Below are 14,984 nucleotides of genomic sequence, written 5' to 3' on the forward strand. Positions count from 1 at the left end.
AGGGCCTTTTAGAGTTTGTTATTCATTGACAAGGTACTAGTTTTGTTTCGTGATTTTTAATTCCGTTCTAAACTCGTGAGAAGCACTACTTGTGTAATTAAAGGTCACTTATTTCTTTAAACAAATAATGATTCCATTAAAACTATTTCTTATTAAAGTAAGTTAACAAGGTATGGCTGATAAACAGATGTCTGACTAATGTGTGAAGATTTTTTAATGCAAACATTTGTTAGGATTTGGAATGCTCTGCTGGCTGGGTGATGGAGACTGATTTCAAGGAAAATATATCAATTCATGGAGAAAAGGGATTGTAGAGATGTGGGAGAAACACTAGGAATGAGGTTTATTTATCATTTATTTGGTTGTCTTAGAGGGATATCATTTCAACCTTTCATATTTATATGGCTCCTTGAAGTGTAGCCTAGTTAGCCCCATTCTGTAGTTCGTTTTCATAGACCCCCTGCAGTTTTTCTGCAAGAATGTATATAATTGGATTCTTTTTTAATGCACAGTTCTTTTTAGATTTGGTATGCATGCCACCCCTGCTAGCATGCATTCCAAATCTAAACAGAACTTTGCACTAAAAATAATCTCCTCATGTTACTTTTGCTTGTCTGACTAGACATCTGTTTATAGTTGTTTTCCGTGAGGAATTATTTCTTTTTATGTGCTTTTTCTATATCTCTGCACCACTGCATGTTGACTTTCAGTACTCTCTGCAGCTCTTCTATTCCTTCACCCAGACTTTTTAATTAATACTGGCAATGCTCCATCTTACCTTGGATTTTGAGTTTGCCAACAAACTTGTGTGATCCTTCTTGAAATGCCACAGCTAAGTCTGATGACCAAATTGAAGCCACAACAATAACAACTGCATTGGCTTCTTAAAAAAAAACATTAATCTCATAAAAAAAAACAGTTTTATTGTTAGTCAAACCCAATCTATTAGTCTGCTCTATTGAAGGGATTAATATTTTTCTGTAATATTGTTACCAAAGGCTTTCACATTACCAAGTCAATCCTGTTTGAAAAATGGTGCATTTTTCAATCCTTGCGTCAATCCTTGGTTTAAGGGAAATTGTGGTCATTGTGTCTGTAATTTCAGCAAATGCATTGTGCTGGTCATCTGCCTCCTTAACCAAATCCTGCTCACTCAGTCTGCGCATGTAGATGTGAAACCTATTGCAATTTTGTTTTACAGTCTGGCTTTAACTTGATAGCTCTGACAAAAACTAACACGATTATTCCACTGAAGTGTTTTGACAGCCATCTAAGCCCTGTCTCCAGGTTTTCCATCAGCCAATATAAACAAACAGTCAAAAATTATTAAAGCTGAGTTATACTATTAAAATTATGAAACAAAAACACAAATGTATTTCATTATTTTTAATTCCATTAATTCAAAGGACCTAAGCTATCCACAACATGATAATATTTTTTATTAAAAACATTTGAATTGGTGAACCAGGTCTGATCAGGAAGATTTTCTTGCAAAATCGATGTTGGAGCACATTTAACGCAGCAGCAGGAAGACCTAAGAGAAAACTTGTGTTTGTCCGGTAGTCCTCTATTTCTTTATTACTAATTTTTTATTACAACACCAATTACATTCAATACAACCAAATTGCCAATTACATTTTGACTATTTAACCCAGCCGCCCCCAACCTTCCTCACCATCTCCCCTCTACCCCTCTCCCCCCCACCAACCAACTGAATAGTAGTGCATACACAGACAAAGCATTCCTGTTTTAACAAAAGATCTTTTCAGTTAGATATCAAATTTGTCCACATTAAGATTGTGTTTGGTCGTGCATCATTTACTCTTGCTGATGAAAGTTCCAAGTAAGAAATGTCCAAAAAGCTCTGAAGCCAGTGAGTATATGAAGTATCATGGGGAGGTTTCCAACACTGGACTACAATCTTCTTAGCTGCAGTCAGGCCTGCCTGCCAGACTTTGCGTGTTTTTTCCATAAGGGAAAGGCGGGAGTCATCATTTTGAAGATGTACAGCGGGGTCCATTGGTAATTGTACCCCTGTTAGTTCTGTAAGAGTACTGATAACCTTCCCCCACAAACTAAAAACCCCTGGACATTCCCATACAACATGTATAAAAGAGCCAACTATTCCGTGGGGGCAAAATGAGCAATCTGGGTCAGGAACCAGTCTCATTTGATGTCTAATTCTCGGTGTTAAATATGCTCTATGACAAAATATCAAGTGTATGTCCCGATGATTTGGGTTTTTTGAAGCACTGGCAGCATTATCCCAAATTGCCTCCCAGTCCAAGTCTTGTCCCAATTCAGGTATGTCCCTATCCCAGGCTTTCATTCCTGATGTTGGCATATAATTCTAGGAGTTTAATTTATCATAGATATATGACAGTATCTGTCCTGGAGCACCCTGTATCCAACTTAAAATGGGATGGTCCTTTAAATCTGACCCCTGGGGAACGCCGTAGGCTTGACAAGCTGATCTTACTCTAAAGTAGAAGAAAAGAGAGTGTTTATCAATATTATATCGAGATATTAGTTCTTGAAAGCTAAGGATAGTACTTGCACCATTAATATCTTGAAGAGTAGTAATACCAGTCCTGTATTTCCTGAAAGTTAACTGGTGAAACAACTTCACATCCCATAACTTTGGCTCACCATAAATGCTGTCATTTGCTATGTTAAACTCTATTTTTGCTTAATTTGACACAAGAGACTGTCTTTGGCCAACTGTATTTATAGTAGCTTTCAGCAGAGCAAAGGAATCAGTCCCTTCTATTCCTCATGTCCCTACTTCTCTCTACTACTATTGCAATATACCAATGAACAAGCACTTGCGAAACCAGCAGAATGCATTTGCCAGCAGATGGAGGTTGCATGCATCCTCTGCCCTGTGAGAACTTAGTTTGCAGCTGCATTTATGATGTGAAATGCTCAGGTTGCAAACTATCCCCAAGAGTAGGTTGAAACTTGGGGAATGAGCACATATACAGTGCTGGAGGAACTCTGCAGGTCATGTGACATCAATGGAGAGGAATAAACGAATGACGTTTCGGACCAAGACCCTCCATCGGTATTGGAGAGGAAGAGGGAAGAAGCCAAGATAAGGTGGAGTACAGGAAGGAGTATAAGCTGGCAGGTGATAGGTGAAACCAGATGAGGAGGAAGGTGGGGGATGAAGTATGAAGCTGGGCCATGATAGGTGGAGAGGTTTCACGAATGAAGAAGAAGGAATCTGATAGGAGAGGACAATGGACTTGGGAGAAAGGAAGGTGGGGAAGGATACCCAAGGTACGCGATGGACAGTTGAGGAGAAGAAAAGAGATGAGAGGACAGAATAGGAAATGAAAAAAGTGGAAGAGGAGGAAGGGGGTGTGCTGAAATTATCAAAAGTTGGAGGAAAGCTCGAAAATTTTAGTAGACGCAACAATATTAAAATTGTTGGACTTAAAGAAGGTACCGAAGGAGAAGACCCAATAAATTTTTTTCAAAAATGGATACCTGAAAAATTGGAAATGGGAGAAGAAACTTCAATTGAGATTGAAAGGGTGCACAGAGCCTTAAGGCCAAGATCTCAAGATGGTCAAAATCCGCGATCAATTCTGATAAGATGTTTAAGATACCAGGATAAAGAAAAGATTTTGAAGGCAGCTGCCCAAGGTGCTAAAAGAAGAAAAGGTCCATTGATGATAGCAGAGAAACCAGTTCTTTTTTTATCCTGATATAAGTTATAACCTTTTGAAGAGAAAGAAAGAATTCAACCCAGCTAAAAATGTTTTATGGAAAAAAGGTTATAAGTTTTTAATGCGTCACCCAGCAACACTGATAATTTTTTTGGAGGAGGGAAAAAGATTTTTTTCTGATTATCGAGAAGCGGAGGTGTTCGCACAAAAACTTCCATCTCTTCGCTAATTAAACATAGAGACTTTTAAATGTAATGGTTAAAGATGAAGACAGAGATAGTGAATAGAACTGATGGACATTTAAGGATGATATAAGGGAGAAAAGTAAAATTTTAGAAATAATAACTGAGAATAGTATGTTTTTTTTATATATATACTTTTTATGTTGCGGGGGGGCTGGGGAGCTTTGAATCGGTTACTACGGGATTCACGTGTGTAATCATGGCGATTGCCATGACCCGTACAATAGAGGGGGGTAATGTTGTGTTTTTTTTCTTTCACAACATTAGTAGGGGGGTATTTTGTTTTTTTCTTTACTTTCTATTTTTCTTCTATTCTTTTGCCTGGATGATTGGTGGGGACACACATAGCAACATGGAGACTTCTAAAAAGACTTCTAAAAAGTTGAAAGATTAGATATTATTATAGATTGGAGTAACATAATTAAAAATAATGACTAATCTATTGAATTTTTTAAGTTTTAATGTTAATGGGCTTAATGGACCAATAAAAAGAAAAAGAATTTTAACATATATTAAAAAAATGAAAATAGATATAGCTTTCTTACAAGAAACTCATTTAACGGATATAGAACATCAGAAATTAAAAAGAGACTGGGTTGGAAATGTTATTGCAGCTTCATTTAACTCAAAGGCGAGAGGAGTTGCAATTTTGGTTAATAAAAATTTACCAATTAAAATACAAAATGTATTAACTGATTCGGCAGGAAGATATTTAATTATACATTGTCAAATTTTTTCAGAACTATGGACTCTTATGAATATTTATGCACCAAATGAAAATGATGTAAAATTTATACAGGAGGTTTTTTTGAATTTGGCTAATGCACATGATAAAATATTAATAGGTGGAGATTTTAATTTTTGTTTAGATCCAGTTTTAGATAGATCAACAAAGGCTATTACAAAATCAAAAGTAGCAAAATTAACTCTATCATTGATGAAAGATTTAAATTTGATTGATATATGGAGAAGAATCAATCCAAAAGAAAGGGATTATTCATTCTATTCAAATAGACGTAAAACATACTCTAGGATAGATTTTTTCCTATTATCAACAAATACTCAAGATAGAGTGAAAAATGTGGAATATAAAGCAAGAATATTGTCTGATCACTCTCCTTTAATAATGACAATGACAATGATAGATAAAGAGGAATCAATTTATAGATGGAGATTTAACTCAATTCTATTACAACGTCAAGATTTTTGTGATTTTATGAAAAAGCAGATTCATTTCTTTTTAGATAAAAATTTACATTCAGTTGATGATAAATTTATATTATGGGAAGCAATGAAAGCATATTTGAGAGGCCAGATAATAAGTTATACTTCTAAAATTAAGAAGGAATATATGATAGAAATAGATCAATTGGAAAAAGAGATTATAAAATTAGAAAAAGAATCTCAAAGAAATATGACAGAAGAAAAACGAAGACAACTTATTAATAAGAAGTTAAAATATAATACACTCCAGACATATTGAACAGAAAAAGTAATTATGAGAACTAAACAGAGATATTATGAACTAGGTGAAAGATCACATAAAGTTCTTGCATGGCAGTTAAAAACAGATCAGATTTCCAAAGCAATAAATGCAATTCGAACAAAAGTGAATGAAATTACTTATAAGCCTCTAGAAATTAATGAGGCTTTTAAGAATTTTTATTCTGAGTTGTATAAATCAGAATCAAAGAATGATGATGTTAAGATAGAAGAATTTTTATTACAAATAACTCTTCCAAAATTAAATACAGAAGAACAAAAGGGATTAGATACGCCTTTTACATTGAAGGAAGTTGAGGAAGCTTTGGGATCACTTCAAAGTAATAAATCTCCAGGAGAAGATGGTTTTCCACCTGAATTTTATAAAAAGTTTAAAGATTTATTAATTCCTCCTTTTATGGAGTTAATATATCAAGCGGAAAGAACGCATAAACTTCCAGAATCTTTTTCAACAGCTATTTTAATAGTATTGCCAAAAAAAGATGGAGACCTTTTAAAACCAGCATCATATAGACCTATTTCTTTATTAAACACCGATTATAAAATAATAGCAAAAATCTTATCTAATAGATTATCTAAATGCTTACCAAAATTAGTGCACATGGATCAAACAGGATTTATCAAAAATAGACAATCGGCAGATAATGTAACCCAGTTATTTAGTATAATCCATTTAGCGCAAAAGAGGGAGGAAATGAATGTGGCAGTTGCTTTAGATGCAGAAAAAGCATTTGATAGATTGGAATGGGATTTTTTATTTAAGGTATTGGAAAAATATGGATTAGGAACATCATTTATAAAATGGATTAAAACCTTAAATACTAATCCCAAAGCTAAAGTAGTGACAAATGGTCAAATTTCAACATCATTTCAGTTAACAAGATCAACTAGGCAAGGTTGCCCATTATCACCTGCTTTGTTTGTGTTGGCAATAGAACCACTAACTGAATTAATTAGAATGGATCCAGATATTAAGGGTTTCAGAGTTAATCAGGAAGAATACAAGATTAACTTATTTGCTGATGATGTTCTACTTTATTTAACAGATCCACTACATTCACTATGCAAATTATCCTATAGATTAGAAGAATATGGGAAAATATCCGGTTATAAAATAAATTGGGATAAAAGTGAAATTTTACCTCTTACTAAAGGAGATTATAATCAATGTCGTTAATAACTCAATTTAGATGGCCAGCAAATGGTATAAAATATTTAGGTATAAGAGTTGATAATGACATAAAAAACTTATACAAATTAAATTATTTACCACTTTTGAAAAAAAATTCAGGAAGATCTTGATAAATGGATGGCATTACCAATAACATTAGTAGGTAGAGTAAATACTATAAAAATGAATATATTCCCTAGACTACAATATTTATTTCAATCATTACCAATACAATTACCCCAGAAGTTTTTTCAAGAGTTAAACAAATATGTGAGGAAATTTCTCTGGAAAGGTAAGATGTCAAGAATATCGTTGGAAAAATTGACATGGAAATTTGATCTAGGAGGATTACAACTTCCAAATTTTAAGAATCATTATAAAGCAAATCAACTTAGATTTATTGCATCTTTTTTCAAGAAAGATAAACCGGCATGGGTTAGAATAGAACTAGATAAAATAGGAGAAAACGTACCAGAAGATTTTATATACAAATGGGAATCTAAATGGATACAGGAAAAGAAAGAATCTCCTATATTAAAACATTTGATTGATTTATGGAATAAGATAAATGTTGATGATGAGACAAAAAAATCTTTATTAGCAAAGAGATCTTTAATTCAAAATAGACTTATTCCTTTCACAATGGACAATCAACTTTTATATAATTGGATTCAAAAAGGGATTAGATATATAGGGAATTGTTTTGAAGGAGGTATATTAATGTCATTTGATCAATTAAAGAATAAATATAAAGTATCAAATAATACTTTATTTTGTTACTTTCAATTAAGGGCTTATTTAAGAGAAAAATTAGGTCAAACAATGTTATTGCCAAAACCTAATGAAATAGAAATTTTAATTCAAAAAGGAAATATTAAAAAATTTGTATCTTGTATGTATAATTTGATTCAAAAACAGGCAATTAAACAAGGAATTCATAAGTCAAGACAAAAATGGGAAAGTGATTTGAATATTAAAATTGAAGAAACAAATTGGTCAAGACTATGTCTTGATAGCATGACAAATACAATAAATGTTCGGTTAAGATTAGTGCAGTATAATTTCCTACATCAATTATATATTACACCACAAAAAAAAATAAATTAAATCCAAACTTATCGGATCAGTGTTTCCGATGTAACCAGGAAACTGGTACTTTTTTACATTCTACATGGTCATGTTCTAAAATTCAACCTTTTTGGACAAATTTAAGACTTTTACTGGAACAAATTACAGGAACACAATTTCCTCATAATCCAATATTACTCTTATTAGGTGATATTGAAGGGATAAAACCAAAACTCAAACTAAATAAATACCAGAAAGAATTTATAAAAATTGCACTGGCAGTAGCCAAAAAAGCTATTGCAGTTACTTGGAAATCGGATACATATTTAAGTATAGATTCTTGGAAGAAAGAAATTTATGGTTGTATTCCATTAGAAAAAATTACGTATAATTTAAGAGATAAATATGAAACATTTCTGAAAATTTGGAGCCCTTATCTACAAAAGACAGGATTAAATCTATAAATGTTCTGAAGATGAAACAATTGGTTATTTGGGGAAAGAAATAAATATACATATTAAAGTTATTACGAATTCCATGGAGCATGTGGAGATCTTCCAACAACCAGGCAATCTTTCTTTCTTTTTTTTCTAAAGGGCAGTTAGGGGGGAGGGGATAAGGGGAGGGGGGAAGGGTTATATACATTGTTTTTCCATACTTCATTTTGTAACTATTTAAAAATGCAATAAAAAAAAGTTTAAAAAAAAAGTTGGAGAAATTGCTGTTCATGCTATCCGATTGGAGACCACCCAGATGGAATATGAGTTACTGCTTTATCAAACTAAGTGTGGCCTCGTCATTGCAATAGAAGAAGCCATGGACCAACATGTTGGAATGAGAATTGGAAGTCAAATTGAAATGGGTGGCCACCAGGAAATTGGAGCAATCAGAGCAAAAATGGTCGACAAAGTGATCCCTCAATCTAACTCAGGCCTCTCTGATGTAGAGAAGGCCATACCAGATTCTTAGGTGAAGTGTCACCTCGATTGAAAGGATTGATTGGGGTGCTGAATGCTGGTGAGGTAGGAGGTGTAGGGACAGGTGTACCAGTTATTATCTTGTAGGGATAAATGGCAAGGAGGGAGATCAGTATGGTGGGACAAATGGGTAAGGGAGTCACATAGTGAGTGATCCCTGTGGGAAGGCAGTGAGTAGGGGTAAGGAAAAGATGCACTCAGTGGTAGGATCCCATTGCAGATGGCTAAAATTAAGACAAATTATATGCTGAATACTGAGGCTCATTGGGCAGTAGGTGAGGACAAGGGGAATCCTATCACTGTTGTTGGAGTGGGAAAATAGGGTGAAGGCAAATGTTTGGGAAATGCAGAGAAAGACCTGTGATGTTTCTTGGATGGGGGAGGAAACCATAGCACTGTTAGAAGCTCATAGTCACAGAGAGAATGTGCAAACTCTACTCAGTGCATAAGATTAGGATCAAACCAGCTATCTGGTGCTGTAATGTAGCTGCACTAATGATTGTGTCACCAGGCTACTTTTATTAGATCCATATCCTAATACTTTGTCTATTTCCCCAGTAACTTAATTAAAGTAATTGTATCAATTATCTTGTAATTATATTTCCAATTTTGTTTTGGTGTATAAATTATTAGGAAAATGTGCCAAATATAAATACTGGAGTAGACCTTTCAGTCTTTTTGAGCCTGCATTGCCATTCCAGAAGATCATGGTTGTTCTATCACACTATCATTAGCTTATGGTACTTGCTGTTTAGCCCTTGACTCCTCTAACATCAAAAATTATAACAACCACAGAACCACCATGGCAACCTTGATCATTAAATGCAATTAAACTTTGGCAGACTGCATGTAGAGCCCAATATAGTTTACAATACGACAATTTACACGGTATATAAAATCAGTGTTTGCCTTTCTATTGATCTTGTTAAATTATTTTTAGTCCATTCTCATAAACTAAATATACTTCAACACTGTAATAGAATTCAAATCGAAGTTTATGTTCAATTATCTGATCATAGTTGCTGCTAGGAAAGAGGTACCTTGGTGTCATTTAACAAGCACGAATGAAAATTCAATGACACTTTACCTATCCAAATACTTCTAAAATTTTAGCAGGCTGAAGGACAAGATTACTATCATGCCTCGTGGTGAAGTATTGTTGTCTGTCTACTTCACAGCCTGAAATATGAATGATAATTTGTGCAAGAAGCTGCAGGTGCTGAAAATTTGAAATGAGAACACACAAAAGGTGCCTGACTGACCTAAAAGCTTAACTTTTTCTTGTTCCACAGATGCTTTGATCCAACACTTCCCAGAAAAATAAATTCCATTTTCCTTTTGTCCGAGTTTCCATAGCCTGAACATTTTCAATTGCAGTTGAAACTTCATGACTGAGTATTAGTGATCTATTTTTTCCTTTTTAAGATTAGTACTTAGCTGAGAATGTTAACTTGCTTTTACAGAACGGCAACACCCATCCATCTATTAAAGGTGTCTCCAGATGGTGAATTTTTTGCCACTGCAGGAAAGGTATTCATTGCTTATGTTTACTTGTTTTAGAGCACTGATCTAATTAAGAGATACTTTTAGGTTTATTTAATTATACTTTATGTAAATCAGGTATTACTAGAATTCTAAGTTGCTTGTGAAGGGGGATAATCCAGACAGCGCTGAAAAATCATATTTGTTTTGACTGATTCTAACTCTGAACAGCTCTATTTGTTTCAATAATAAACTAATAATAGACAAATACCGTCTGCCTAAGTTAATAATGCACAAACAATTATACTCTTCATGTCATTATTAAACACATTGTACAATCATTAACAGTCCAGTTTGGAAAGCGTCTGTGAACCCTTGCATTTCATAAATAGTAGAACCTCCTTTAGCAGCTATAACCATTCCTCCATACATACAAGAGTATTTCAGTTCATCAATATTTTTGGAATACCTTACTTGAACAGCCCTCTTCAGGTCATGCCATAGCATCTCAATTGGGTTAAGGTCTAGGTCTAGGTCTTAGCCATTCCAAAACATGAATTTTTTAAACCATTTTGTTGAGTTACAGTTGTGTTTTGGGTCATTGTCTTGTTGCAACATTCAAATTCTATTAAGCTTCAGGTGACTGACCACTACCCTGACATTCTCTTGTAAAATGTCTTGATAAAATTTTGAATTCATTGTTCCCTCAATGATTGCAGCAAAGCAGTCCCAAACCATGATGCTCTTTCCACCATGCTTCACAGTTGGGATGAGGTTTTGGTGTTGGTATGCAGTGCTCTTTTTCCAAACATAGCAGTGTGCCTTTCCACCAAAAAATTAAACTTTTGTCTCACCTGTCCACAGAATATTGTCCCAGAAGTGCCGTGGAACATCCAGGTGGTCTTTTGAAAATTTAAGGTGTGCAGTAATGTATTTTTTTGGAGAGCAGCAGTTTCCTCTGTGGTGTCCTTCCATGTACACCATTCTTGTTAGATTTTTTTTTTACAGAGGACACATGAACAGAGACTTAAGCAAGTTCTAGAGATTTCTGTAGGTCTTTCACTGTTACCCTCGGAATCTTTTTCACCACCTACAGCGTTGCACATTGTGCTATTAGTGCATTCTTTGCAGGGCGCCCTCTCCCACAGAGTGTAGCAACAATACTGGATTTTCTTCATTTGTAGGGAATTTCTCTTGCTGTGGCCTGATAAATACTCGGGTCTTTAGAAATGCTATTGTAGTCTTTTCTCGTTCCATGGATCTCTATAATTCTTCTAAGGTCCTCCAAAAGTTGTTTTGATTGAGGCTTGGTGCACATAAACAGATCTTTCTTGAGAAGAGCAGGCTTGGTCAGTAACCTGACTTTGAGTGTCTTTTTTTTTAATAGGGCTGGACACCTCCACAACTCACACCTTTAATCTTATTGATTGGAACATCTGACTCCAAATAGTTTTTCTAGAAGGCATTATCCCAGAGGTTCACATATGTTTTCAAAACTAGACTGCGATTGTTTAAATGGTGTACTTAGCGTCGACAAGAAGTACAATTGTTTGTGTGTTATTAGTTTAGGTGGATTGTGTTTGTCTATTATTGTGACTTAGATAAAGATTGGACATTTTATGAGTAATTCATGCAGCAAACCAGTTAATTGCAAATGGTTAACAAATGTTATACTGTATATTAGTTTTATATATCTCCACATGCACACTTTCACACTATAAGGACAATTGGGAACAGTGACAAATAGCACAATTGTGTCAGTGTTATTGTATGGTTAACTGGATGAGAACCATGTTCACAATATTTATATTTCTTATCATATTATACAGTTCACTTTTAATTGTGAATTTATACTAATTTGGCGACCCCTTCTTTCACCCGGGAAAATGCCAGTGCAGAATTCTTCACATTGATGTTCATGGGATCTTGTGGTTTCCTTGCAATTGCCTTACTGAGTCATGATTCTGAGATGTCAGTAACTCCTGTCCATGTGTAGGTGATACCCTGGCTCATATTCAAGGAGATGAAGAGGGCTGAGGAGATGAACACTTAAAATTACCGCATTTTGTCCATAATGATTATAGCCTCAGCAATTCCAGCAAATGATCTTTGTACTCAAAGCACATTCTTTTTAAACATTAATGTTGTTAAAATGCAATTTGGATTAGTGATTGTACATGCTCTAACAGCTAACCCAAATACTCCATAGACGCTAATGTAATGCCAGTGACATCTTGAGCAAAGTATTGACACCTTTATCAGATTACTGTATTTCTAACCATTACAGCCTTTACCCTTGGTACAAGATTTTTTTTACACTGTAATCAATATTTTCCAAAATTTCATCAGAGTATTCTAAACAAGTTAACTTGACAGCACAACAGGTAATGACATTATATTAATATAATGCAGATCATAGTAATTCAATGCTGAAAGAAGGATGCAATCAAACTTATTTTTTTATGTTTTCTGTGTGAATATTGCTATAAATGGTGTTTTTTATTTCTCTTAATTGCCATTGAGCTGAATGGTATCCCAAGCTATTTTGATGTCAGTTATGAATGCAGTTATAGTCTTAAGTCAAGTATAGTCTACATCTGATGAGGATAGTGGTGATTTGATAGAAGTGTGCAAGATTAAGAGAGTTAGTGGTTGATTTTCTATGTAGCTGAAGTGTCTATAGCCAGAAGACATACATTTAAGCTAAGGTGCTTCAAGCACTGTAGAGGTGATATAAGGAAGTTTTTTCACCCACTGGGTGGCTGAAATTTGAATTCACTACTTGAAGGCTGGTGGAGGCAGGGACTCTCACTCATCTTAAGTATCTAGATGAGCACTCAACTAAGACCTGGGAGTAGAATTAGAAACTTCGGCCCATTAACTCTGCTCTACCATTCCATCATGGCGAATTTATTATTCCTCTTAACCCCATTCGCCTTTGATACCCTGATTAATCAAGAACATATCAACCACTGCTTTAAATATTCCCAATGACTTGGCTTGCATTACCTGTGCAATTAATTCCAAAGATGCACCCTCTCTGCCTAAAACTAAAATCCTCATTTATGTTCCAAATGGATGTCCCTCAATTCTGAGGCCATGTCGTCTGGTCCTAGACTCTCCCACTATAGGAAATTTCCTCTCCGTATCCAATCTATCTAGGCCTTTCAATATGTGGTAGGTTTCAATTGCCAAGACACAAAAGGATGTCAACCAAATGCTGCTAAATGGGATTAGTATCAAATATTACTTGTTGGATAGCATGTCAAGGGTGGGCCTAAGATTCTATGACCACTTGGTCTGCCTTGCCATATAACATCGGAGTATATGTTTGTGATCTTCTGCTGCCGTAGCCGATGTGCTTCAAGGATTGATGTGTTGTGTATTCAGAGATGCTCTTCTGTACAGCACTGTTGTAACACCTGGTTATTTGAATTACTGCCACCTTCTTGTCAGCTTGAATCAGTCTGGCTATATTCCTTAGAATCCTTTAATTAACAAAGCATTTTTGCCCTCTGCTGCTCATTAGATTTTTTTTTTTGGTTTTTCACACCATTCCCTAGAGACTGGTGGTGGCATCCATCGGTCTCGAGAGACCATGGATCTGCACCTGGAGTTTCCAGGGCGCAGGCCTGGGCAGGGTTGTATGGGAGACCGGCAGTTGCTCAAGCTGCGGGCCTTTCCCTCTCCACTCCACCGATTTTGTCCAAGGGAAGGGCACTAGGACCCATGCAGCTTGGCACTGGTGAAGTCGCAGAGCAATGTGTTGTCAAGTGCCTTGCTCAAGGACACAAACACGCTGGCTCAGCTGAGGCTCAAACCAGTGACCTTCAGGTTACTAGTCTGATGCCTTGCCCACTAGGCCACGCGCCAACACTTGCCCACTAGGCCATGCCTAGAGACTATTACGCATGAAAATCCCAGGAGATCAGCAGTTTCTGAGATACTCTGACCACCTTGTCTGGCACCAATGATGATTCCATGGTCATTGTCTCTTGGCTTACATTACTTCCCTATTTTGATGTTTGGTCTCACCAATGACTGAAATTCTTGACCATATCTGCATGCTATTATGAATTGAGTTGCTGCCACGATTTGCTGATTAGATATTTGCATTCACGTGCAGGTATACCTAATAAAGTGGCCTCTGAGTGTTTACTCTCAATGCCCTTTAAATCTTCTAATGATTGTAACTCTATACCCCAGGCTTTTGGCCTTTCTAATGGAAAAGAAAGCTTTTCTTTTTATCTACATCTTTCTGTTAAGTCTCTTTTTAGTCTTCTCTGTTCCAAAGAGATTGAGCATCTCTCCCAATTTTTCCAGTTCAGGCAGTGAATCTTTAAATCTCCTTTATACCTACGCTTTTCTTGTAATGTGGATTCCAGACTCTATAATAGTCGAACTGTAGCTGATGTAATATGTCACTGCCTTTCTCTGCAGTCGTGCAGTTGCCAGGTTTGTAACTACTAAGACATGTTGGCTTTAGACTTAGCTTGTTTTGGAGTGCAGATCTTCAAGTAGTGCAACTACTTGAATTATCCTCATTTTATCTCATTTTATTGCTACGCAATTCTGTAATTTACATGTTTATACTGTGCTCTTTATAAGATTCAAAGAGCAGTAATATTAGTCAACTTCCACCAATATTATCTGCTCCTTGTTTCTTATCTCTATCCAAATTGATCCTTCGTATTGATTTTTAAAGCTAAAATCTTTTCTTTTGCATGGTTTTATTCTATCCATTATTATCACTAATACCTCCTCTATTTCAATGTCAGTATCCTGAAAAATTTGTTTCCCAACCGTGGTCACTTTGCAAGTTGCATCTCCAATGGTTATGATCCATCATTTATGTCCATTTGTTCCA

At 35.4% G+C, this 14,984-nt stretch overlaps 1 protein-coding gene across 2 annotated transcripts in view; it reads left to right on the forward strand.

Moving 5' to 3' along the window:
* Positions 1-14,984, forward strand: part of dmxl1 (Dmx-like 1) — a 228,373-nt gene that overhangs the window by 46,828 nt on the left and 166,561 nt on the right. For both annotated transcript variants that reach the window (XM_059969631.1, XM_059969630.1), the window contains exon 6: positions 10,099-10,165. In XM_059969631.1, coding sequence (XP_059825614.1) covers positions 10,099-10,165 — 67 coding nt within the window. The remainder of the gene's footprint in view (positions 1-10,098; positions 10,166-14,984) is intronic.

Source organism: Hypanus sabinus, chromosome 5, assembly GCF_030144855.1.
Source record: "Hypanus sabinus isolate sHypSab1 chromosome 5, sHypSab1.hap1, whole genome shotgun sequence".
NCBI lineage: Eukaryota > Metazoa > Chordata > Chondrichthyes > Myliobatiformes > Dasyatidae > Hypanus > Hypanus sabinus.